Below are 25503 nucleotides of genomic sequence, written 5' to 3' on the forward strand. Positions count from 1 at the left end.
CGGCATCATGATGACTATTGTGGAGAGGGAAGGGGTGGAGGGGAGGGTTGGAGAGTAGGATGAGTAAACGAACATGGAGAGAGGGAAAATGAAGGAAGCAAGGAGGGCCAGATCTGGCCCCAGGGAGTGGGCTGATTCTCCAAGGGAGGGTGGAGAAGGCCGAGGGGTGGGGGAAAGTGGGGGTGGAGGGGGAGCCAGGGCCACCCGGCCTGCATGGTGTCTTGGCCGGGAATCCGGCCCATTGCTCAACTGTTTGGATCTGCTGGCTCAGCTGTGGTGTGACTTCTGACTGCTCTGTTTGCCGGTTGAGGTTTAGAAGCTTAAAGATGAGCCCAGGCTGATCCAGAGCCACATCTTGACTGTGCCAGAAACCGTGACAGCCCCAACCAACGGGCGTATGCACTTTGTCCTTCAGCGATTTTTTTTTCCCCTCTCGCATGCGCAGATGAGTGTGTGGGTGGGTGTGGATCTTTGACCTTGCAGCATCGGGCGTGGGGCTCTCATGCTTTCCAGCGAGGGACACATATCCTGCCCATCAGCAGGAACCGGGCCCAGAGGCGGAGAGGGCAACCAGAAGACCTCGCCCCAGGGCCCCCGCTCAACCCTCGCCCCCACCAATGTCTCCAAATTCTGAGACAGGCTTGAAGTACAGCCTTTAGTCGGGCCCCCACACCCACAGTTTCCACAGGGATTAAAGCCCCACGGGTTCCTTGGGACTCAGCTAGCCAGAGGGCTTTAACTGTTACGGGCTCAAGGCTTAGCATGCTAACTCCTTTCCAACTTCCCAGTTAACGTAGAAGCAGCATGGCCTAGTGGAAAGAGCATGGGCTTGAGAGTCGGGTTCTAATTCCAGCTCTGCTTTGTGATCTTGGGCAAGTCACTTAATTTCTCTGTGCCTCAGTTACCCCATCTGTAAAATGGAAATTGGGACTGTGAGCCCCATGTGGGACCTAGAATGTGTTCTACCTGATCGTCTTGTATCTACCCCATTGCTTAATCACTTGCCTGGCTCATAGTAAACATAGTTATGTTGCCAATTTGTACTTCCCAAGTGCTTAGTACAGTGCTCTGCACACAGTAAGCGCTCAATAAATACGACTGAATGAATAGTATTTGTAAATGCTTACAAATACCATAAAAAAATACACCATTCCTAATTAACATGCTGCTTCTATTGGCTAACACATACTCACCTAGCTAAAGGCAGAAATATTTGCAGATCTCTAGCATTCCCCAGGGCTGTTGGGTTGATGCCTGGGGCAGGGAATGTCTGAGAGTGCTGTTGTAATAATAATAATAATAACTGTGGTATTTAAGTGTTTACTATGTGCCAGACACTGTACTAAGTGCTGGAATAGATACAAGCAAACTGGGTTGGACAGAGTCCCTGCCCCACGTGGGCTCACAATCTTGTTCCCCACTTTACAGATGAGGTAACTGAGGCCCAGAGAAGTGAAGTGACCTGCCCAGGGTCACATAGCAGACAAGTGGCAGAGTTGGTATTAGAACCTAGGTCCTTCTGACCCTCGAGACCATGCTCTAGCTACCTGGCCATGCTGCTTCTCTCCCAAGCATTTAGTACAGTGTACTCTTATACTCTCCCAAGTGCTCTTACATAGTAAACCCTCAATACCATTGATTGATGTGGAGGTAACCATTGGAGGGAGGGTATCTTTGCCCCATTTTATTCATTCATTCCATCATAATTTATTAAGTGCTTACTCTGTGCAGGGCACTGTACTAAGTGCTTGGGAAAGTACACTACAACAATAAACAGTGACATTCAATTGTATTTATGGAGGGTTCACTGCGTGCAGAGCCCCGTACTAAGTGCTTGGAAAGTACAATTCAGCCACAAATAGAAACAACCCCTACCCAACAATGGGCTCACAGCCTAGAAGGGGGGATTCCCTGCCCACAGTGAGCTCAGTCGAGAAGCTGATGAAGTTACGGAGGGGGCTTTTCGAGTAGCCTAACCAAGGTTCCACAGCTCATGGAAAGGCACATCCTTTACCCAGCAATTCCCGAGCCCAGATACATACATACACACATACACTGTCTGTCTCTCTCAGACACCCAGGGCCGAACACCAGTGTCCGTGCAGCAGGAGAAGAGATAGGATGGGGAAAGGGGGACGAGGAGGCACCCATGGGTCTCAGGCCTGGGGAGAAAGTGGCAAACAAAACACTGGCACGGTTCTCGCTCCCTCTCCTTTCCCTTCTCCCTGAGGGGTGAACAGCAGGCCATGTGGGCAGGTAGAAAAGCAGGCAAATAGTAGGGGAGTAAGCAGAGCCCAGGCCACCACTTTGACCAAATGATGCGTATATATCTATAACTATTTATATTGATGCTATTGATGCCTGTTTACTTGTTTTGATGTCTGTCTCCCCCCTTCTAGACTGTGAGCTCGTTGTGGGCAGGGATTGTCTCTATTTGTTGCTGAATTGTACTGCCCAAGCGCTTAGTACAGTGCTCTGCACACAGTAAGCGCTCAATAAATACGAGTGAATAAATCAGTCAATCAATCAGCCCGGGGGAGTCAGTCGGGTCAGTCAATCGTATTTACTGCGTGCTTGCTGTGGGCCGAGCACTGTACTAAGCGCTTGGGAGAGGGCAATACAACAATAAACGGACACATTCCCTGCCCACAACGAGCTTACAGTCTAGACGGCAATTATAAATAATAGACTGTAAATAAGCAAAATTCCAATCACAGTGAGGTGAAAGTGTGGCTTTAGAGAAGCAGCGTGGCTCAGTGGCAAGAGCCTGGGCTTGGGAGTCCGAGGTCGTAGGTTCTAATCCCGGCTCCGCCACTTGTCAGTCGGGTGACTTTGGGCAAGTCACTTTACTTCTCTGGGCCTCAGTTCCCTCATCTGGAAAATGGGAATAATAATAATAATCAATCAATCAATCGTATTTATTGAGTGCTTACTGTGTGCAGAGCACTATACTAAGCGCTTGGGAAGTACAAGTTGGCAACATTTAGAGACAGTCCCTACCCAACAGTGGGCTCACAGTCTAAAAGGGGGGAGACAGAGAACAAAACCAAACATACTAACAAAATAAAATAAATAGAATAGATATGTACAAGTAAAATAAATAGAGTAATAAATATGTACAGACATATATACAGGTGCTGTGGGGAAGGGAAGGAAGTAAGATGAGGGGGATGGGGAGGGGACGAGGGGGAGAGGAAGGAAGGGGCTCAGTCTGGGAAGGCCTCCTGGAGGAGGTGAGCTCTCAGTAGGGCCTTGAAGGGATTATTATTATTATAGTATTGTTATTATTATAATGATGGCCTTTATTAAGCGCTTACTATGTGCAAAGCACTGTTCTAAGTGCTGGGGAGGTTACAAGTTATTCAAGTTGTCCCATGGGGGGCTCACAGTCTTAACCCCCATTTTCCAGATGAGGTAACTGAGGCCCAGAGAAGGAAATGAAGACTGGGGGCCCCACGTGGGACAACCTGATAATAATAATAATAATAATGATAGCATTTATTAAGCGCTTACTATGTGCAAAGCACGGTTCTAAGCGCTGGGGAGGTCACAAGGTGATGAAGTTGGCCCACGGGGGGGCTCACAGTCTTAATCCCCATTTTACAGATGAGGGAACTGAGGCCCAGAGAGGTGAAGCGACTTGCCCAAAGTCACACAGCTAAGTGGCGGAGCCAGGATTCGAACCCATGACCTCTGACTCCAAAGCCTGGGCTCTTGCCACTGAGCCACGCTGCTACTGAGAGCTCACCTCCTCCAGGAGGCCTTCCCAGACTGCACCCCCTTTTTCCTCTCCTCCTCCCAACCCCTCCCGCCCTACCTCCTTCCCCTCCCCACGGCACCTGTATATATGTTTGTACAGATTTATCACTTTATTATACTTGTACATGGTTACTACTCTATTTTGTTAATGATATGCATCTAGCTTTAACCTGATCACCTTGTATTTCCCCCCCCCCCCCCCGCGCTTAGAACAGTGCTTGGAACATAGTAAGCGCCTAACGAGTACCAACGTCATTATTATTATTATTTATTATTTATTATTATTATTATTATTATTATTATTATTATTATTATTAAAGCGCTCCGGTCAGGGGCTCGGTTCTCCCTTTCGTTCCCGCCCCCCCCCCCGGCTCGCTAGCCAATCACGGGCGGACACACGATCTCCCGCCCCCGCCGGAAAAGGCCCAACCGGCGAGCGCGCTTCCCGGAAGTCCCGCCCCGGAAGTGAGCTTCAGGGCCCAGCCTCGCGTGGCCGCCGGAAGTCAGTCGCCTGAGGAGACGCGTGGGGCCTCGGCAGGAGTTATGGGGCGCAGCGGAAAAGTAGGGGCCGGGAGTGTGTGGAGGGAGATAATAATGATGATGGCATTTATTAAGCGCTTACTCTGTGCAAAGCACTGTTCTAAGCGCTGGGGAGGTTACGAGGTGCTCACCTCCTCCAGGAGGCCTTCCCAGACTGAGCCCCTTCCTTCCTGTTCCCCTCCCCATCCCCCTCATCTTACCTCCTTCCCTTCCCCACAGCACCTGTATATATGTTTGTACATTTTTATTACTCTATTTTACTTGTACATATCTATTCTATTTTATTTTGTTAGTATGTTTGGTTTTGTTCTCCGTCTCCCCCATTTAGACTGTGAGCCCGCTGTCGGGTAGGGCCCGTCTCTACATGTTGCCAACTTGGACTTCCCAAGCGCTTAGTACAGTGCTGTGCACACAGTAAGCGCTCAATAAATACGATTGATTGATTGAGGTGAGCCGGCTGGCCCACGTGGGGCTCACAGTCTTAGTCCCCATTTTGCAGATGAGGGAACTGAGGCCCAGAGACGTGAAGTGACCTGCCCCAAGTCACCCAGCTGACAGTTGGCGGAGCTGGGATTGGAACCCATGACCTCCGACTTCAGAGCCCGGGAGGGGAGCCGGGTCAGTCTCCCCGGTGACCTTACTCTCTTTCCTTCAGACGCAGCGGCAGAAACGGGGCCGCGCGGCCGCCCTCCTCCGAGCCCAGGAGGCCTTCGGTTCGGCCCCCCACTCGTTCGTGTTCCCACGCGGGACCGTGGGCAAGACAGTCCGCCAGCTCAGCCTGGATGTGCGGCGAGTTATGGAGCCCTACACGGCGAGCGCCCTTCAGGTACCACCCTCCCCTTCTCAAATCGGCCCCTGGAGATGGCTGAAACAGCCACCTCGTGGGAGTGGGCAACCCCTCACCTCCCTCCCCAACTCCTTCTCCAGGTGCGGAAGAAGAACTCGCTGAAAGACTGCGTGGCCGTGGCCGGTCCTCTAGGGGTGACCCATTTCCTCATCTTCACCAAGACCGAGAACAACATACACCTGGTAAAGTTCCTCGGCCCATCCCCAGCCCATCCCCGCAGGCACATGTGATGAACCCATTTCCCGCTGAGCCACGCGGTGACTTCACTAACAAAGTAAACGCTCTGATGTGCCCGGGGTTAGGGAATCACCGCTTTAGGGTCTCCTGTACAGGGTTGCCAACTGCCCAGAGATAGTTTTCATTTCTTTTTTTTTTTCTATTACACACAGTCTGAATAGAAGTTACTGATTTTCAAACTCCTTTGTGGACAAATTAAAAGTAAGGGAAAAGGAGAGGAGGGCAAACTAAAGAGTCAGCATGGCCTAGTGGAAAGAGTTGCGATGATGATGGCATTTGCTAAGCGCTTACTATGTGCCGAGCACTGTTCTAAGCGCTCGGGTGGATACAAGGTCATCAGGTTGTCCCACGTGGGGCTCACAGCCTTCATCCCCATTTTACAGATGAGGGAACTGAACCACAGAGAAGTAAGTCACCCAGCTGACAAGCGGCGGAGCCAGGATTAGAATCCACACCCTCTGACGCCCAAGCCCGGGCCCCCTTTCCACTATGCCACGCTGCTTTTGAGTGGCTTGGGAGGACCTGAGTTGTAATCCCGGTCCTGTTACTTGTCTGTTGTGTGACCTCGGGCAAGTTGCTTCTTATCTGTGCCTCAATCACCACATGCGTGAAATGGATTAAATCCTGCTCCTTCCTACTTGTCGTGAGCCCAGTCTGGAATCAGGATTGTCCATCTTCTATATTTTTAAGGGCATTTAAGCACTTAACTATAAGACAGGCACTATATTAAGCACTGTGGTAAATATAAACTACTCAGGTTGGGCACAATCCCTGTCCCACGTGGGGCTCCCAGTCTTAACCCCCATTTTATGGATGCAGTAACTGAGACAAAAAATTTAAGTGACTTGCTCGAGGTCACCCAAAGTGGCAGAGCAAATATTAGAACCCAGCTGTGTATACCAATACGTTGTACAGTGCTTGGTACAAAATAAGTGCATAATAATTACCATAAAAAGTGTTTCTTGGCATTTGGTAACTCTGATATCCAGCCACTCACTGCTCTAAATGAGGTGGGCTTGACTGATTTCTGTCCCCTGCCCCCAAACCTTTCCTCCCTACCTCAACAATTGCATCTTTTCTTCTCTCTCACAGAAACTGGTGCGGCTCCCCGGGGGCCCAACGCTCACCTTCCGAGTCACTGAGGTCAGTGGGGTGCAGGGGTGTGGGGATAGGAGGCCAGAGGCCCTAGTAGCTGCAGGCCGTGGGGGGAAATCACCCATCCATTCATTCTGACACTCTCCCTACCCCCCAAAGTATGCGCTGATCAAGGACGTGATCTCCGCACTGCGGCGGCACCGGATGCACGAGCAGCAGTTCACCCATCATCCGCTTCTCGTGCTCAACAACCTGGGCCTCGAGGGGATGCAGGTGAAGCTCATGGCCAGTATGTTCCAGAACATGTTCCCATCTATCAACGTCCACAAGGTGAGCGTGGAGAGAACGAGGGATGGGGGAAATGGAAGGGTGGGGGCAGGGGCACCTCACCAACCTCTTCACCCCTACCCCCAGGTCAGCCTCAACACCATCAAGCGTTGCCTGCTCATCAGCTACGACCCTGAAACACAGCTCCTGGACTTCCGGCATTAGTGAGTCCTCTTCCATCCCCACCCCTACCCCGGCTGCCATGATGACAAAATTACTGGCTGAAACACCGTGACTGGTTTCAGTAAACGCGCTGATGCAGCGGAGGGGAAGGGGGCGGTCCTTGAGGGGTAACAGGTGGGAAGCACCTGTGAGCGAGGGGATCGGCCATGAGAGGGGCCTAGGGGAAAGCCTGGGGTTTGTGGCCTGACAGGACTCTTGAGGGCCAGAAAGGAGGGGAGGGGTGCACGTGAGGGGAGGTAGTGACCCTGAACCCAACCCTGACCATCCCTTCCTCACAACAGCAGCCTGAAGGTTGTGCCGGTGGGAGCCAGCCGAGGTTTGAAGAAGTTGCTGCAGGAGAAATTCCCCAACATGCGGCGCCTGCAGGACATCAGCGAGCTGCTCGTCAAGTGAGGATGGGGCCGGGGGAGCGGGGGAGCCCCACCAGGGATCTTTGTCCGGGCCCTAACTGACCCCTGAATCTCTTCTTTCTCTGGCAGGGGTGCCAACCTGTCAGACAGCGAGGCTGAGCAGGACGGGGACCATAATGTGACAGAATTGCCACAGGTGTACTCTGGGCGTGGGAACATGAAGGCCCAACAGAGTGCCGTGCGGCTCACTGAGGTATGATTGGGGGAAAGGGTAACTAAGTACAGGAAATGTGAAGCTGGTGAGAGCTCAAAGTAAAAGTTCTGATCCCTCTGCCCCCCACGTGGGACGGGGACAGAAGGTAACACAGTTGGTCTGTTTGTGTCCTGTCTGTCCCTATTCCCCTCCTTTCTCCCACAGATTGGCCCCAGGATGACCCTTCAGTTGACCAAAATCCAGGAGGGCGTTTGCCAGGGGAACGTGCTATACCACAGCTTCAGTGGGTGTCCAGTCAGCCCCTTAGGGGTGGGTGGGGGAGAGTGGGGAGATAGGACCTTTGACTTGACTCTCCTTTCTCCCTTCTCCCCACAATCCAGTCCACAAAACGGAGGAGGAGATCCAGGCTACCCTGGCCCTCAAGGAGCAGAAACTGCAGCTGAAGGCAGAGAGACGGAGCCATCAGGAGAGCAACATCCGGCGCAAGGAGGAGCAGCGGGAGGCTCACAAGTGTGTACCGAAAGGGCCGAGTCGAGTGGGATCTGGTTCTGTGGGGGGCACTGGGGGAAACCTGACCGGGGGGATGGGGGCTCTCCCCGTGTGTCCGTAGGAAGAGAAGCCTTGCCGGCATGAAGCGGAAGAGGCAGCCGGAGGAGGGTGACAGTGATGCGGAGGACCCCGGCCCCCCCACCGCTGGGCAGCAGGAGGCAGCCCAGCCAGAAGACAGTGAGGAGGATGAGGCGGAGTATTTTCGTCAGGCCGTCGGGGAGGAGCCAGATGAGGGTAAGATTAGATGGTGGAGCAGCTGGGGGTGTTGAGGGGAGAGACTGGACTTGGCTCCAGTCCCACCCACACCCGCTGTCTCCCCCAGATCTGTTCCCAGGGGCGAAATACCGGCCATCTGGCCAGAGGAAGAGGCAGAGCCGAGGTCAGCGGGCCACTGGGTCACAGAAGAAGGTTAGACGGGCTGATCCCCCGGGCGGTCCCAAGTCCAAGCGGCCTCATCCCCAGAGCCGCTGCCACAGGGACCCACAGTCCTCTAGATCCCGTAACCTGGCACAGGGCACGACCGGTCCCCGGCTCTGGAAGAGGGGGTCTGGCCCCCACGGACGGACGAGGAAGAAGACCCCAGCCAGACATTGACACCTGCCCGGCCCCCTCCCCCACCCTCCCGCAAGAGGACACAGACACAGATGGACTGAGAGGAGGCGGCTGCAGCCACACCTCAAGTCTTTCCTGCTCCTGCCCCTTTCATAAAGGGGCAGGGGCTATTGTAACAAACGATGGACAGACTGGACTTTGCCTAACTTGAAGTAGGGAGGAGGGGACCAGAGTGGATGAGTTGTTAATTGTGCTGTTTAAATGCTTACTATGTGCGAAGCACTGTACTAAGCTCTGGGGTAGGTAGGAGATCATCAGGTCCTACGTCGGGCTCACGATCTAAGTAGGAGGGAATCCCCGTTTTGCATATGAGGCCCAGCAAACTTAAGTGGTGTGCCCGAGGTCACACAGCAGGTAAGCGGCAGAGCCGAGATTCAGAACCTAGGTCCCAACTCCCGGACCCGTGCTCTATCCACTAGGCTGTGCTAAATTAGGGTGCGGCCAGTACACACCTACCCACCTGCTGTATTCCTACCTCCTGCCCTACAGGAATATCCCTTCATTTTCAACTCTCTCCTTCCCAAACTCTGACTTCCAGATGTTACTGTGTCCTCTGCCCCTCTCTCCCAAGGTAGCCTCACCGCCTCCCACTTTCCCCCTTCCACTTCACAAGGAAAGAGTCGGTTTACCACTCATCTCTATTTCTGGAAATGTTTGCTTTACTCTCATCCCCATCTCCACTGTTCCTTGGGGACTTCCAGCATCCACGGTGAGGATCTGATCCCTGCCTGGCTTGTTCCCCCTGCCAGCAGGCAGTGTTCTCTCCCTTAACTTTAACCACTTTGACAAGAGCCCGACCTCCCACCGCTTGTTCGTTTCCTCACCCTGGGATGCCAACCTTTCATGGTGAATTTGGGGGTAGAGAGGTAAGGGAAGAAGAGATGGAAGTAAATGATACTGGTTCATGTTGCTCTTTTTCCACCAATGCCTTTCTGGGCTCCAGACCCGGGCATGAGTGATTCTGCTCATCCCTTACCTTTTCCCTAAGACTCAAGCTCGTGTCTCTTCGGCTACATATGTCTTTTCTCCATCCTGTATCTCCTGTCTGTCTGCCCAGATTCCCCACTGGACACCAGGTTTCATGATAGTAATGATAATGATGTGGTCTTTGTTAAGCACTTGGGTGGGGTGGGTGCTGGGGTGGGGAAGGGATTAAGTATAAATCTCTGCCCCACCTGGGGCTCAGGCTAAGGGGGAGGGAGAACAGGTATTGAATCCCCATTTTCCAGATGGGGAAACAGGCACAGGGAAGTAACTTGCCCTGAGGTCACACAGCGGGCACAGGGCAGCAGGGAGTAGAACTCAGGTCTCCTGATTCCCGGTCCTGTGCACTTTCCACTAGGCCACAATCCATATGCATCCCTTATCTATTGTAGTGTACTCCCTAAGCGCTTAGTGTGGTGCTTTGTACGTAGTAAGCGCTCAAATACCACTGATTGTCGATTGGTTGTTCTTGGGCCAACTCGAACTGCTTGGCGTTAGTTGGAGCCGTCAGGTCAAACAAGCTCGTTGTGGGCAGGGAATGTGCTTGTTATACTCTTGGAAGCGCTTAGTACAGTGCTCTGCACACAGCGCTCAATAAATACGACTGAAGAGGGAGTTGACGCCAAAGGGATGTCAGAAAAAAGGGTTAAGTGAACCGGACACCAAGGGCAGGCTTGTTTCTCTCTGCCTCCCTGATTCAAATGGCAGAAAGGTCAGTGCTTTGGCTCTCAAGCCCAGAAAGCTTTCCACAAGAAGCGAGATGGATGTTGCTAAATTTGGGCATGACCCAGATTAAACTAAAGAGCAGAACCAGACTGTTTTTGTCTGCACTTTCTGTTGCCTATGTTACTGTTGCTGATTCGTTGACTCACTTCCTCTAAGGGAAACAGAAGACTGACTTGGATGCTTTTGTCTGTGTAGTCGGGGGAGTGTGTGTATATGCTCTCACTACCCGCCAGTTGCTTTTCTCCCTAACTGCTGAACGTGGAGGGTGCGCATCTTTTGAAAGGGTGTGCATTGCGTGCCGTGGTGGGGATGTCCAAGTCCAGGCGAGGGTCTTTGGTGAATTCCTTGAACAATGTCCATTGATGGGATTTGAGCGCTTGCAGTGTAGAGTGATGATGATGATGATGGCATTAAGCGCTTACTATGTGCAAAGCACTGTTCTCAGCGCTGGGGAGGTTATAAGGTGATCAGGTCCCACGGGGGGGCTCACAGTCTTAATCCCCATTTTTCAGAGGAGGTTACTGAGGCACAGAGAAGTGACTTGCCCAAAGTCACACAGCTGACAGTTGGCGGAGCTGGGATTTGAACCCATGACCTCTGACTCGTGCTCTTTCCACCGAGCCACGCTGCTTCTCTGCTTTCACTCAGAACAGAGTGCTGTTCTGAGTGTACGGGAGAGTACAGTAAGGGGGTGGGCGGGGGAGTGGACGCAGTTTGCCTTGAGCTGCCCCTCTCCCGCCTTCGCCGAAGTCTCTAACCTGTTAAAGTAATGTGGGCCGGCACACCCCATCTTGTTACCACTCCAAACTCCTCCAACGGGTTTTGTGCGCCAGCTGCCTTGGTTTCCTCTAGGCCGACTGCAGTCTCGCTCCCCCCGCCCCCTTCTCTCCACGGAGCCTGCCAAGCCTCGGCCTGGCGGGAGTGGGGGATGAACAGAAAATGGAGGGCTACCACGTGGCCCGGAGCTGGGGGCGGGGAGCCACCGGGGCTCCCCGACGCCTGGCTCCGCCAACGCATCCTGCCCCAGACGGCCACCGCTGGGAAGACTCTAGTGGATTTTTACTGCTGACTTGCACGGTAGTGACAGGCAGGCGACAAGGGGGTCAGCTTGCCCCCTGTGGACATCGGCCCCCCCGAGCCCTAGAGCGGCTTCCAAGCCCTGTCCGGCAGCCAAATGAAGGGGTGGAGGAGGAAGCGGCACCTCCGCCGCTTGGGTTGGCTCGTGCCCGTCCCCTCTACGGGGCCCCGTGCCTGCGTTGCCTCCTGCCCACGTGGGTCCCTGGAAGCTGGGGCTCCAGACTCAACTCTGTCCCCCCTACAGCCAACACTGGCCCCAGGCTAGGGCTGCCTAAATGAAGCAGTGGTATTTGAGTGCTTACTCTGTACTAAGTGCTTAGCACTCAGCAGCAGATCCCCAAGTTACGTAGGTGGGAGCATGACAGGCCTCTCCCTGTGGAACTTCGGGACTGGGCCAGGGAGAACTGAACTACTCTTTAGCTGGGTGGGGAGGGCCTGTACTAGCAGCCCCACAGATGCCTTCTGCCCCTTTTTTTGCCAGAGCCCCCCAGCCAAGACCCAAAAGCAGCTGGGGAGGACTGGTGATACTCAGCTTTCTCTCCTTTGCAGCCTGCCTGGTAGACCTACTTCCCCCGGCGCAGCTTAGGGGCTACAGTGTGGGCTGTGGGTTTCAACCCGGCTCTGCCAGTTGCCTGCTGTGTGACCTCGGGCAAGGTACGTCATGTCTCTGGCCCTCCATTACCTCTGTAAAATGGGGATTAAGCTGGTGAGTCCCATGCAGGACGGGGACGGTGTCCAACCTGCTTTGCTTGTGTCGAACAGTGCCTGGCACAGAGTAAGTGCTTAAATTCAATTATTAAATATCACACCAGGTACCCCTTGTCATAGGTGGTACCCCTTCTAGCTATGAATCTATAGCAGCCACATAGCCTGAGGGAAAGAGCAGCAGCCTGCCACTTTCCTTATGTGAGCTCAGGTTGGCTTCCTCATCTGGAAAGCAGCAGCCATGTCCCAGTGGATGTACATTTATTAACTGATATGATAAGGTTTTTTTGTAGGAGGGCACTGAAACTAAATGAGGAATTAAAGCTATCTGTGTGTATGCTCTGCAGCATACTTCTGTTAACTGTGAGTATGTTGTATTGCAAAAGGAAAAACAGACCCACTGATTCCTGGAAAGCTTCTTTCTCTAAACTAAGGAATAATTTATTATTTATTTTATTTTGTTAATGTTTTGTTGCCGGTCTCCCCTTTCTAGACTGTGAGCCTGCTGTTGGATAGGGTCTGTCTCTATGTTGCCAACTTGTACTTCCCAGGCACTTAGTACAGTGCTCTGCACACAGTAAGCACTCAAATACAATAGAATGAACTGTATTGAGGGCTTACTGTGTTCAGAGCACTGTGCTAAGCACTTGGGAGAGTACAAGACACACTCCCTGCCCCCCCACAGCAAGTTTAGTCAATCCCTGTTCTCCCTCCCCCTGACTGTGAGCCCCATATGGGACTGGGACTGTCCGATCTGGTTTTCTTGTATCAACCCCAGTGCTTAGCACAAATGTGTACACATGGTAAGTGCTTAACCACAATTACTCTTTATTCACCTCTCTTCGTTCTTGCTCTTGCAAATGAAATCTTTGTGCTTCTTCCCATTCCCACTCCCTGTAGATGCTTGTGTCCATTAGCTTGTGAGGTTTTTTGCAGGCAAGGACTCTCCCAAGCACACAGGAGTTCAATCAATGCCACTGATTAGGAGCAGGGGTGGCCTGGAACAGTAAGTGTGATGGGGAGGTAGAGGCCCAGTACTTGGCCCCACCCTGTGACCTGTGGGGGTAGCGCTCAATAAATATGATTGATAGGCTGCATCCAGCCCTCCTAAACCCAGAGAAGGTGGCAGTGGATCAAACTGCAGCAGATCCAGCAGCGTGGCTCAGTGGAAAGAGCACGGGCTTGGGAGTCAGAGGTCATGGGTTCAAATCCCAGCTCTGCCAGTTGTCAGCTCTGTGACTTTGGGCAAGTCACTTCACTTCTCTGGGCCTCAGTTACCTCTTCTGTAAAATGGGGATTAAGACCGTGAGCCCCCAGTGGGACAACCTGATCACCTTGTAACCTCTCCAGCACTTAGAACAGTGCTTTGCACAGAGTAAGTGCTTAATAAATGCCATAAAAAAAAAACCCTTGTCAGAAACCAGCCGACTTGGCGGCTGGTGCCAGGATGCCAGAGATGGGAGCACTGGCAATTTGCTCCTTGGCTCCCAGTGGGATGGAAACACCAGCTTTGCCCCACCTCTTCCCAGCTGAGGTGGGTAGTCCCCAGACAGGAAAGTAGGTGGATGGCCATTAGGCCCCTGCAGAGGAATGACAAAGACTACACAAATGTAGGCAGTTTGATGCATTTGATAGTTGATTGACAGTTTATTCCTCGGGGCTGGGGAAGGGAGGCGCTAGGATGTCTCTTTCTTGTGACTTGTTCTTCCCAAGGATGGGTGGCGGGGAGCAGCTGCCTCAGTTGGTTGAAGGTCTGTAGTGGGGAAAAAAGAGGTGGGTTAGCAGCTGGAGAGGGTAGTTGGGAGCTGCCTCCTTCTACTCAGATCCCTTATCCATTGTCCACCCACAACTACCAGCAATGCTGGGAGCCCAAAACACAGCCCAGTGGGTGGGGAATCACTCACTTGGCCCATTCCACGTTGAGAATCAGGTGGTCGTAACCAAAGCCAGACACCCCTGCAATGGCCCGGGCTGCATCTTCCCTGCGGTGGAAGCTGATAAAAGCAAAGCCCTGGGAGGAGGGTAGAAGCAGAATGTTATAGTGCATCGTTTCCCTCCGGCTGCAAAATCCCTCCCCCCACCCCGCTTTCAGAAAGCAGTCCAGCAGCTGCCCGAGGCCCCTCACCTTGGACTGGCCAGTGGTCTTATCCTTGGCCAGGTAGATGCGGGAGATAGAGCCAAACGGACGGAAGAGCTCCTGCAGGTCTGTCTCGCGGGTATCCTCCGACAGATTGGTCACTCGGATGGTGGCGTTGTCATCAGCTTGGGTGGGGAGAGAAAGCCACCGTCAGAAAAAAACACCCTCCGGAACCTGCCCATCCCACAGCCGGGTCTCCCAACCCCAAATACCTCGGCGGTTCGGCTGCATGGACTCTCCCCGGCGGCTGGCCCCATCCCTTAGGCTGGGTGGGACATACTTCCCGGTCTTGTTCTGCGCTGCCTGCACAGGCTCCAGCTCTGTGGGACGTGGATGGTGATGCAAGGAAAGCGGGAAGTCGGGAATAATAATGATGGGAAGCGTTAAGCGCTTACTATGTGCCAGGCACTGTTCTAAGCGCTGGGGTAGATACAAGATAATCAGGTGGTCCCATGTGGGGCTCACAGTCTTCATCCCCATTTTTCCAGATGAGGTAACAGACACAGATAAGCGAGGTGACTCGCCCCAGGTCACGCAGCAGACAAGTGGCGGAGCTGGGATTAGAACCCACCTCCTCCGACTCCCAAGCCCATGCTCTCGCCACTAAGCCGGCCTCTCCTCCCCTCCCTGGTCTGCGTGGCTCCCCCCGAGTCCGGTCCACACAGTGCCAGGATCCCCCCGGCTCCCCCACTGACCTGACCAGAACCCCAGACGGCCTCATCCCCGGGCCCCCACCCACCTCCGGGCAACTTCTCCTTCTCGCCAGTGCTGAGCCCCAGCTGCTCAGCCAGCTCCTTCTGCATGGGGCCCAGTGTGTCTTTATAGGGGCAGCGGGTAGTCCAGTGGTCGCCCTTGCAGATTCGGCAGGATACGATTTTCTGGCCTTTCAGCTTGTTCATGGGGTCTTCCTCTTCCTGGCAGTTGAGGTCCTGGAGGGACAACACCCGGGCCGTGGGCCACCCCTCCTTCCCCAGTCCCCTGCTCTGGGACTTCCCCGTTACCTGAACCTTAGCAAACCGCCCCCCCCTCCACACACACACCCCAGCTCTACATTACCTCTTTGCTGGTAATGAAGGTCATGGAAACATCATCACTGACTGTGGTGGTGGCTACATTGGGACCTGGGGCATCAAACTCAGAATTTCCAAACTTCTTCCAGTTCTAGGGAGGTGATAGTAGTTTGGAGATGGAAAAAAAAACAAACAAGAGCCTTTTTCAGGTACTTGAGGGAAGGCTTGTCCCGTTATTGTTATTACGGTACATTTTAAGTGCTTATTATGTGTCCTAAGCGCTGGGGCAGATACAAGTTAAATCAGGCCAGATCCAGTCCCCGTCCCACATGATAATAATGATATTAAGTGCTGTGTGCTAAGCACTGTTCTAAGCACTAGGGTAGATACAAGTTAATCAGGTTGGACACGGTTCCTGTCTCTCAGAGGATTCACACCCTTGTCCCCGTTTTTACAGATCATCATCACCAATCGTATTTATTGAGCGCTTACTGTGTGCACAGCACTGTACTAAGCGCTTGGGAAGTACAAATTGGCAACATATAGAGACAGTCCCTACCCAACAGTGGGCTCACAGTCTAAAAGGGGGAAGATGAGGTAACAGTCCCAGAGAAATGAAGTGACTTGCCCAAGGTCACACAGCAGGCACGTGGTGGAGCCAGGATTAGAACCCAGGCCCACGCGCTATCCACTAAGTCACATCGTTTACAACATGGGGCTCACAGAGGCGGGGAGCAGGGTACTGAATCCCCATTTTGCAGTTCATTCAATCATATTTCTTGAGCGCTTACTGTGTGCAGAGTACTGTACTAAGTGCTTGGGTAGATACAAGTTAATCAGGTTGGACACAGTTCCTGTCTCACAGAGGATTCACACCCTTGTCCCCGTTTTTACAGATCATCATCATCATCATCAATCGTATTTATTGAGTGCTTACTGTGTGCAGAGCACTGTACTAAGCGCTTGGGAAGTACAAATTGGCAACATATAGAGACAGTCCCTACCCAACAGTGGGCTCACAGTTGGCTCATAGTCTAAAAGGGGGAAGATGAGGTAACAGGCCCAGAGAAATGAAGTGACTTGCCCAAGGTCACACAGCAGGCACGTGGTGGAGCCAGGATTAGAACCCAGGCCCACGCGCTATCCACTAAGTCACACCGTTTACAACATGGGGCTCACAGAGGCGGGGAGCAGGGTACTGAATCCCCATTTTACAGTTGAGGGAACTGAGGCACCGAGAAGTTCATTCATTCATTCATTCAATCATATTTCTTGAGCGCTTACTGTGTGCAGAGCACTGTACTAAGCGCTTGGGAAGTACAAGCTGGCAACATATAGAGACGGTCCCTACCCAACAGTGGGCTCACAGTCTAGAAGGGGGAAGACAGACAACAACAAAAAAAAACATATCAACAAAATAAAATAGAATAAACATGTACAAATAGAGTAATAAATACGTGCAAACATATATACAGGTGCTGTGGGGAGGGGAAGGAGGTAAGGCGGGGGGGGGATGGGGAGGTGGGAAGGCCTCCTGGAGGAGGTGAGCTCTCAGTAGGGCCTTGAAGGGAGGAAGAGAGCTAGCGCGGCTAGCTCGACTCCCAGGTCCATGCTGCTTCCCAATTTCTAGTCAGGGAGGGGAAAAAATCACGGGAAGGAAGCGAGGGGGGAGGTCCTCACCTTCCTCCTTGCCACAGCCTTGGAAGCCTTACGAGTTTCAATCTTGAAGGTGCGGACAATCTGCAAGAGAGGAAAATTGAGTTGGGGATCTGAGGGACCAGTGTCGCCCCCTCCCCGACTACTACCATCGCCCTGTGGTCAGGACATCACCTTGAACTTCTTGCCATCCTCCTCCACTTTGTACTCCGTAATGGTCTTGATGTTCCCGTTGATCACCTCCTTTGGAGGCGGGAGTGGGGCTGTGGGGGTGAGGGGGGGGATAATAATGGCATTTACTGGGCGCTTAACTATGTGCAAAGCACTGTTCTAAGCGCCGGGGGGGGGGGGGGGGGGGGGGGTTATAAGGTTGGCCCACGGGGCTCACAGTCTTCATCCCCATTTTGCAGATGAGGTAACCGAGGCCCAGAGAAGTGACGTGACTCGCCCAAAGACACGCAGCTGACAACCGGCGGAGCCGGGATTAGAACCCATGACCTCCGCCTCCAAAGCCCGGGACCTTTCCGCTGAGCCAGAATGCTTCTCCTGAAAGGAACCCGGTCACATCTTGGCCAACCTGCCCTTCAGGCCGGGCGGGGGGCGAGGGGCTGGGGCGGGATCCGGGGGGGGGGGGGGGGGGGGGAGGCACCGCACTACTCACCGCCCGGCAATAATTCCGGTTCAAGGCTGAGGTCGGGCCCGTTGGTGAGGGGGATCCCTTTGAGAAGTTCGCTGGTTATGCACTTGTCTGTTGTGAGAGGCGGGAAGAGGACAAAGGCGAACGGTCAGCGGTGACCGGGTCGGATGGGGCCTTTTCCTCCCCCACTCCAGTATATCAATCAATCAATCGTATTTATTGAGCGCTTAGTGTGCGCAGAGCGCTTGGGAAGTCCAAGTTGGCAACATCTAGAGACAGCCCCTACCCAACAGTGGGCTCGCAGTCTAAAAGGGGGGAGACAGAGAACAAGACCAAACATACTCATAAAATAAATAGAATAGCTATGGACAAGTAGAGTAACAAATCTGCACAAACATATATACAGGTGCTGTGGGGAAGGGAAGGAGGTAAGAGGGGGGAGAGGAAGGAAGGGGCTCAGTTTGGGATCGAGCCGGGGAACGAGCCGCCGCAGCCAAAGCCCGGGACTCACCGTCGTCCCCCTCCTCCTCCACCTGGTCGGCCCAACTGGGCTTTGAACTGGTGGAGAGAAAGCGGGGAGGGTGAGCGGAGGCTCAGTTCCAACCCTCCCCGCCGCGGCGCGTTCCTTCCGCTCGTCACGCGGCCCTTCCTCCGGCCACGCGCCCCCCGCTGCGCCGCGCCGCGCCGCGCCGCGCCGTGCCGCGCGCCCCTTCCGCTGGCCGCGCGCCCCTTCCTCCTCCCGCGCGCGTCCGGGCTCGGAGCCCCGCGAGCCGCTCGGCTCCGCTTTTTTCCGCCGGCGCCCTCCCCGTCCTCACTCGAAGTCCCCGGTCGGCATTGCTTCGGCTCCTCCACGCAGCAGCGGTCTGGGCCTAAAGATCGGGAAGGGGGCGGGACAGCGAGAGGGCTCGCTTTCCGCCGCCGTCCAGAGAGGTTCCGCTTCGGAGACGCCGAGACAGCGACCCCTACGGCCCGGGAGGCCGCTGAGCCCGCCGCCCGTCATATTGACTGAGCGCTTACCGCGGGCGGAGCACTGTACTAAACGCCTGGGGAGGTCCCTTCGAGGCCCTGCCGAGAGCTCACCTCCTCCAGGAGGCCTTCCCAGACTGAGCCCCTTCCTTCGTCTCCCTCTCCATCCCCCCCATCTTACCTCCTTCCCTTCCCCACAGCACCTGTATATATGTTTGTACATATTTATTACTCTATTTTATTTTGTTAGTATGTTTGGTTTTGTTCTCTGTCTCCCCCTTTTAGACTGTGAGCCCACCGTTGGGTAGGGACTGTCTCTATACGTTGCCAATTTGTACTTCCCAAGTGCTTAGTACAGTGCTCTGCACATAGTAAGCGCTCAATAAATACGATTGATTGATTGATTGGGAAGTACAATTCAGCAACAAATCGACAGTAATAATGATGGCATTTGTTAAGCAGTTACTACATGCTAAGCGCTGGGGGAGACACAAGGTGATGGAGGTTGTCCCACGTGCGGCTCACAGTCTTAATCCCCGTTTTCCAGAGGAGGGAACGGAGGCCCAGAGAAGTGAAGTAACCTGCCCGAAGTCACCCAGATGGCAAGCGGCAGAGCCGGGATTAGAACCCAGGGCCTCTGACTCCCAAGCCCGGGCTCTTTCCACTGAGCCACGCTGCTTCTCTATTACGGTATTTGTTAAACGCTGGGGTGGAATCATCATCAATTGTATTTATTGAGCGCTTGTTGTGTGCAGAGCACTGTACTAAGCGCTTGGGAAGTACAAGTTGGCAAGTGGAATCAAGCCCCATTTTACAGATAAAGTAGCTGAGGCCCAGAGAAGTGAAGTGGCTTGCCCAAGGCCACACAGCAGACATGTGGCAGAGCTGGGATTAGAACCCATGACCTTCTGACTCCGAGGCCTGGGCTTTATCCACTACGCCCCCCTGCCCGTCCTAGGCTCAGCCGGAGAGGCTGGGTGTTGGGCCTGTGACTGGAGGGCAGAGAGCCCAACTGCTGGTTGCCCAAAGGCCAGGAGAGTGAGTGTAGCTGGAGATCAGAAGGGGACCTAGAACCGAGCCCCCAAAAACACCCATGGTTAGGAGGTGCGAGGCAGAGGAGCCAGAGAAGGAGACCGAGAATGAGCAGTTAAAGAGATAGAACCAGGAGAGGACAGTGTTAGTGAAGTCAAGGTTAGATGATGTTTCCAGGAGAAGGGGGTGGGCCACAGTGGCCAAAGCGGAGAGGACGAGGATTAGGGTGGTGTAGAGACCATTGGGTTCGATAAGGAGGAGCTCATGGATTTCTTGGAGAACATTCTTCTCTGGAGTGGAGGGGATGAAAGCCAGATTGCGAGTCATCGAGGAGAGAACTGGAGAAGAGGAAGTGGAAGCAGCTAATTCAAGGAGTTGGGAAAGAAATGGTAGGACAGAGATGGGGCAATAACTAATAATCAATCATTGGTATTTATTGAGTGCTTAGTACAGTGCTCTGTACATAGTAAGCACTTGGGGGGGTACAGTACAATGATAATCGTCTTTGTTAATGCGGGGCTCACGGTCTTAATCCCCACTTTACAGAGGAGGTAACTGAAGGCCAGTGAAGTGACTTGCCCAAGGTCACACTACAGGCGAACTGCAGAGTCGGGACTAGAATACAAGACCTCTGAGTCCCAGGCTAGGGTTCTTTTCCCTGGCTCATGCTGAGGGTGCCATGGGGTCATGGAAGCGTTGCTCTTACAGTAGGAGATAAGTGGATGTGTTTGAAAGTGGAGAGGAAGGAGCAGTCAGGAAAGGCTGAAGTGTTTTGGTAGGGTGCAAACGGTAGGTTTCAGAAGCAGGTGGGAGATCTAGAGACAGCTGGGAAGGCTGAGTGTGCGTTGTGGGCAGGAGGGGACTGGGTTAATTACACCTGTTGGCTTCAATTTTTTCAGTGCAGCAGTTAAGATCATTGGGGCCCGAGAGATGGTGGTACAGAGGCACTGGGGTTTGAGGAGGGAGTTTAAAGTCAGAAACAGCTGGCACGGGCAACAGGCATAGGAATCAAAGATGGAGAACTGTTGCCAGGCGGAGGAGAAGGAAGAGTTAAAGCAAGCAGATGACGATATATTTGAGATGGACGAGGTCGGCCCCGAGTCTGAATCACGGAGCGTGGAGGTGATCCAGGGCTACGGGCTGGTGGTCTGAGAGACAGGGTCGCAAGGGAGCCTAGGTCAGTCGGGAGAGCAGAGTTGAAGGTGCAGATTCGTGCATCAGAAATGTGGATCGGGTCGGGAGCCCAAACGGGGCACGATGACAGAGTGGCTGCCTAAAGCTTCCACCGGGACGGCGAGGGGGAATTCCGACAAAGCTCAGACCTTAAGGGACTCGGCTGCCCTAGCCTACGAGGATGCTGTACGGCTACTGTTCGGGTGTGGGGGCGGTGGAAGAAGTCACTGGCTCCCATGGCCACCACTGCTTCTGGAAATCCAATGCCCGTCTCTTTCCCCAGGCTGCTGCCGGGGCAGGGGATGATGATTATGAAGGCTGAGGGGCAAGATAAGCACCCGGCTCACTCCCACCAGCCTTCAGGGCGGCCTGCCCCGTCCCAAGACCTGAACAGAGGATGGATGCAACTTTCCTCTTCTCCCATCCCACATCCCAACTTGCTCCCTTTATTCATCCTCCCTCCACAGCACTTAAGTCCATATCTGTCATTTACTTATTTCTATTAATGTCTGTCTCCCCCTGTAAGCTCGCTGTGGGCAGGGAATGCATCTGTTTGTTATATTGTACTCTCCCGCGTGCTTAGTACAGTGCTCTGTACACAGTAAGTGCTCAATAAATACAATTGACTAATGTCTCCGTGTCCAGCTTGGCGCCACTCCCCTTTGGTGTAATCCGAGGAGCAGAGGTGGCCGCAGCCAGAACCCAGCAGAAGAAAGCCCCACCCCAACACCCCAAGCTAATTTATAGGAGAGATTTATTTGAAGAAATATTACAACATATAAAAACTACATAAAGTATTAATTTCCACTTATACAAAGTGGCAGATTATTCTTGATACGGGGCATAATAAAAAGTTTCTTTTTAAAATCCAGAGAGCACTGCAGTCGGATCACTAGATGATTATTAGTTGAGAGGACATCACACAACAGCTCCACGCCAGCCACGGAGACAAACACTGTTTACGAGTACATAGTTCAGCATGTCCCAAAAAAAAAGAGGAAAAAAATGAAAAAAGAAAAAAAAAAATCAGTCAGTGCACACGTTTAGGGGTCCTGGGGAGGGAGGGGGGGCAGGTGGTGGGGATTGGGCGAGCGAGGGCGGAAGAGGCAAGGACTAATCTGTCGTCTCCATCTTCTCCAGTTTGATGTTGTCTGTGGAGAAATGAAACCATCTGTGAGGGACCCCAGATGCAAACAAATGGTTTTGGTGCTGGAAGGGAGGGGCCAAAAGTTACCCAGCGAGAGACCCCGGGTCAATCCGGAGCTGCCGGATATTGGGCTGCTTGACTTGCCCTGGCCCTGGCAGGGGGGCGAGGGGGAGAGAGGCTGGCACCTGTTCAGATGGGGCCACCTGCCAGGGCTTGGGTGTCCCCGCAGCTAGGTCTTTATTCAAATACTTGACACTCCCACCCCCTCAAAAGTCCCCCGGAGCCCACGACCAGGTGGGACAGAGCAAATCAGCGGGTCGGTGATGGGAAAAGAAACCCGGGGCCGGCGGAGCCGGTATCACGCGTGGCCCGGCTTCCCGAGAGACACCGAGCCGCTTAAACCGGGAATGTGAAAACCACGCCAGTCACGGGGCAGCAACGCACCTAGGGAGTTTTCTTTCAGTTTGGCCAGCACACACAATCGGATCTCCAGGCCGATGGATTTTGCAAGAGGCGGAGGCACTGCGTTGCCGACCTGCGGGAGGTGGGGAAGGATGGAAGGCGGAGCGGTTTTGCACAAGGACTCGACCCTGTGGGAAGGCCCTCTGCCTCCCTTCTCCCCGGTGAAACCCTGTGGGGGCCAGGCCCGATGCCATTCATTCATTCATTCAATCACATTTATTGAGCGCTTACTGTGTGCAAAGCACTGCACTAAGTGCTTGAGAGAGTACAATATAACAACGGACGCACTCCTGCCCACAATGAGCTCACAGTCTAGAGGGGGAGACAGACGTTAATATAAATACATAAATAAATTACAGATATATACACAGATGTACGCGCCAGCAGTCCGGTTCCACCTGTCCCAAGTCAGCTCGGCGCAAGGGTACTTATTGAACACAGAGGCCTGTACTGAACGCTTGGGAGAGCGTCTTGCAGACACTCTCCCCGTCCCCAAGGGGCTTACGGTCTAGCGGGCCTAGCCTACGACCGAGGCGCCTCAGTCGGCCCCAGAAGCCTTCGTCCCGGTTCAGTCTTTTGCAACTGTCTGTCGATTCTGTCGCCTCAGCCTGGGTCCCGGCAGACCGAAAGCCCTGTTGGGATCCTTTCGGTCTATCTTCAGTTAATCCATCAGTGGTACTGAGAGCCTACTGTCTGCAGAACACTGTACTAAGCAGTTGGGGAATATGGTACGACAGAGTTGGAAGACATGCCCCCTGCCCACAAGGAAGTGACAGCCCGTCAATCAATCAATGGTATTTATTGAGCACTATGTGCAGAGCACTGTACTAAGCACTCGGGAAGGCACCTTCCAACAGAATCAGCAGACATGTTCCCTGCCAATAATGAGTTTACAGTCTGGAGGGGGACACTGATATAAGCGAAGAATTTATATTCTATAGATATGTACACAAGTGTGGAGGGGTTGAGGGTGGGGCGGACATCAAATGCCCCAAGGTCACAAGATCCAAGTCTAGAAGAAGAAAGTTTTGCCTCTGCCCCCGCCCCAGCTTTATTCCCCCCTTCCTCGGCCTCGCTGCTCTCCCCATCGCATCGTCGACCGCATTTGTTGAGCTCCTACTGTGGACAGGGCGCTCTACCAGGCACTCCAAGCCCACCCATCCAGCTGCTCCAGTTCGGATCTGGTTTCCCGGAGGGCATCACCTGGCACTTTCCCGCCCACCCGCTCACTTTTGAGGCCTTCCTGAAGTTTATCCTTAGAACCAGTCTAACAGCCGTCTGTGGGGACGGGACACGGACCAAAATCACCCAGAGTTCCCCGCCCCTTCGTTAGGTTGCTGGTTCATAGAGGCCGTGAAGGTGACCCCGATCCCCTCTCGGAGCATGGGAATCCCCATTACTTCCCATTTCCCCCAGATTAGCAAACTGCCTCATTAGAAGCTACTTAAGTGGCTGCTCCGAGACCTCTCTTCTCAGTCCCGTAACCTAAGTCAAAACTCTCCTCCCCTCTCCCTGCCCTCCCTGGCCCCCACTCTGCCAGCGGGGCCTCCGACGAGCGAGCCGCCCATCCGACACGGCAGATACTGACCTGGCGGTGTTTGTCAAGGACGTTGCCGAACAGGCGGTAGGTGTCCGGGAACCCCTGGGACCGGGCGCACTCCCGAACGCTCACGACCCGGTGTTGTTCTGGATGAAGCACGCGACCCTGCGTTCCAGAAGAGAGCACACGTATGCACACCCGCCCGTGCACGCGACCCTCTGCCGCCATTAGTCCGTCCCGGGGCCCACAACCCTACGGCAGCACCCACCCCCCGACGTCCCTTCTTGCGAGGTGCCTCTGCTGCAGCCTCTGCCATTCTCTTCCGCCTGCCTCCCACCCCTTCCCCTCTCCGCTCCGAGCCCGCCTCGTACCTGCTTGCCCATGGGCTCAGGATTGGTAACCGTGGTGCTGAAGAAGCCGTCCCATTCGAGTCTTCCGTACAGCCCTGCCCAGTGGTTATGCCGGTTCCCCGTGTGGGGCAGGCACCACGGAATCAGCGTGTTGAACTGCCGATCCGCGGGGTCGCAAGGTTTCCCTACCGGGAAAGATAAGCCGAGATAAGGGGCAAGCCCATGGAAAACGGGGGTAGAGAGAAAGAGAGAAAGAGAGAGAGAGAAGGGGGTCGGGCGGGAGGAGCTTGGCAAGAGCTCATCTTGACCCCACGTTCCACACCATGACGAGACACTGGTCTCAAAAGGCCGGGGGGCGTTCCTGGGATAAACCGGCTCTCAGCGGGTAAAACCTCATCCGCTAGCAGAGAGGAGGCTGGGGGTTTGGAGGGGGAGGGGAGGGTCTACCTTCTGCGCAGGAGCAGACCCCTCGGAGGGCCCCGGTGCTGCTACGCCCATTTTTCTTCTCATGGTGGGTGTAGCGGAGTTTCCTGGTGGTGGTGCCATCCGAGAGGCGGACCTCAATGTTGGGCAGGTCGCGCCAGTCTGAGCCGGGAGCAAGGGGTATGTGTCTCATCCGGCCGGCCACTAACGCGCTCATATCCTGTGAACCAGGAGGGGAACGACCGTCGGACCCACTTCTCGCCTCTGCCCCGGGCACTGGGGGGGTGCGTCGGTGCTTAAAACGGTGGCTGAGGTCTGTGGGATCATCTCTAAAGACGGAGGGTTGACCTTTTGGAGACAAGCTATGCTCAGAGGATGGGGGCACAGTCCAGGCAATGATTCCTTCAGGTGGTTTGAGTGGGGGAGAGGCGGTGATGAGGAATGGAGGAGGAGATACCTTGCAGATATGATCCCGGAGAATAGGCTGATACTGGGAGCCTCTGATCTGCCTCTGGAACCAGGACTGGGGCTCTCCGTTGTAGGAGATCTCCAAGGCAGAAGCTCCATTTCTGATCTCCGGAAGATCCGACATCGTGTCCCGCACTGTGATGGTTCGGAAGGGACCGGAGTTCATCCTGAAACGAGCAACAACTGGTTACGAGGCAGCTCCTCCTTCTGAGCGCCCACTCGATTGCGAGACCACAATAGTGCCGATAATAACTGCAACAAGAAGAACGAGGGCAGTTAAGCGCTTAGGTACGAGACA

The 25503-nt window shown here is 53.9% G+C and overlaps 3 protein-coding genes across 6 annotated transcripts in view; 1 reads left to right on the forward strand and 2 right to left on the reverse strand.

Annotated features, from left to right (window-relative positions):
- Positions 1-4267: 4267 nt before the first annotated feature.
- On the forward strand, positions 4268-17456 carry LOC119949228 (suppressor of SWI4 1 homolog). Of its 3 annotated transcripts, none has more exons than XM_038770818.1 (13): positions 4268-4319; positions 4954-5124; positions 5226-5327; positions 6475-6525; positions 6637-6807; positions 6892-6968; positions 7269-7376; positions 7467-7590; positions 7756-7834; positions 7932-8061; positions 8162-8334; positions 8423-8508; positions 17418-17456. In XM_038770818.1, the coding sequence occupies exons 1-13, from the start codon at positions 4302-4304 to the stop codon at positions 17424-17426; spliced, it is 1299 nt and encodes a 432-aa protein (XP_038626746.1). In that variant the 5' UTR covers positions 4268-4301; the 3' UTR covers positions 17427-17456. The 3 variants fall into 3 exon arrangements, with proteins under 3 accessions (XP_038626746.1, XP_038626745.1, XP_038626744.1); XM_038770817.1 differs by lacking the exon at positions 17418-17456 and adding an exon at positions 12049-12550; XM_038770816.1 differs by lacking the exon at positions 17418-17456 and having other exon boundaries at positions 8423-9838.
- On the reverse strand, positions 13823-18547 carry EIF3G (eukaryotic translation initiation factor 3 subunit G). The gene is made up of 11 exons (XM_038770819.1): positions 18460-18547; positions 18156-18202; positions 17669-17755; positions 17182-17270; positions 17032-17091; positions 15398-15502; positions 15081-15270; positions 14554-14661; positions 14330-14466; positions 14109-14215; positions 13823-13957 (listed from the first exon to the last, which is right to left on the reverse strand). Exons 1-11 carry the CDS (start codon positions 18477-18479, stop codon positions 13942-13944), a joined length of 966 nt encoding a protein of 321 aa, XP_038626747.1. The 5' UTR covers positions 18480-18547; the 3' UTR covers positions 13823-13941.
- A 3026-nt stretch (positions 18548-21573) lies between these two features.
- Positions 21574-25503, reverse strand: part of DNMT1 (DNA methyltransferase 1) — a 38180-nt gene continuing 34250 nt past the window's right edge. For both annotated transcript variants that reach the window (XM_038771119.1, XM_038771118.1), the window contains 6 exons: positions 25195-25372; positions 24762-24957; positions 24336-24499; positions 24013-24129; positions 22407-22497; positions 21574-21966 (listed from right to left, as the gene is read on the reverse strand). In XM_038771119.1, the coding sequence (XP_038627047.1) occupies positions 21929-21966; positions 22407-22497; positions 24013-24129; positions 24336-24499; positions 24762-24957; positions 25195-25372 (784 nt within the window). In that variant the 3' untranslated portion in view covers positions 21574-21928. The remainder of the gene's footprint in view (positions 21967-22406; positions 22498-24012; positions 24130-24335; positions 24500-24761; positions 24958-25194; positions 25373-25503) is intronic.

This window comes from Tachyglossus aculeatus, chromosome X2 (genome assembly GCF_015852505.1).
Source record: "Tachyglossus aculeatus isolate mTacAcu1 chromosome X2, mTacAcu1.pri, whole genome shotgun sequence".
In the NCBI taxonomy this organism is placed as follows: Eukaryota; Metazoa; Chordata; class Mammalia; order Monotremata; family Tachyglossidae; genus Tachyglossus; species Tachyglossus aculeatus.

Bases quoted from the DNA above. Each gene is read 5' to 3' on its own strand.
- LOC119949228 (XM_038770816.1), top strand. The intron at 5,328-6,474 runs GTAAAGTTCCTC...TCTCTCTCACAG, and splicing joins CCGAGAACAACATACACCTG to AAACTGGTGCGGCTCCCCGG. The intron at 6,969-7,268 runs GTGAGTCCTCTT...TCCTCACAACAG, and splicing joins CTCCTGGACTTCCGGCATTA to CAGCCTGAAGGTTGTGCCGG.
- EIF3G (XM_038770819.1), bottom strand. From the start codon at position 18,479: ATGCCGACCGGGGACTTCGA. The intron at 17,092-17,181 runs GTGATGTCCTGA...CCTCTCTTGCAG, and splicing joins AGGATGGCAAGAAGTTCAAG to ATTGTCCGCACCTTCAAGAT. The intron at 14,662-15,080 runs GTGGGTGGGGGC...CACGTCCCACAG, and splicing joins GAAGGAGAAGTTGCCCGGAG to AGCTGGAGCCTGTGCAGGCA.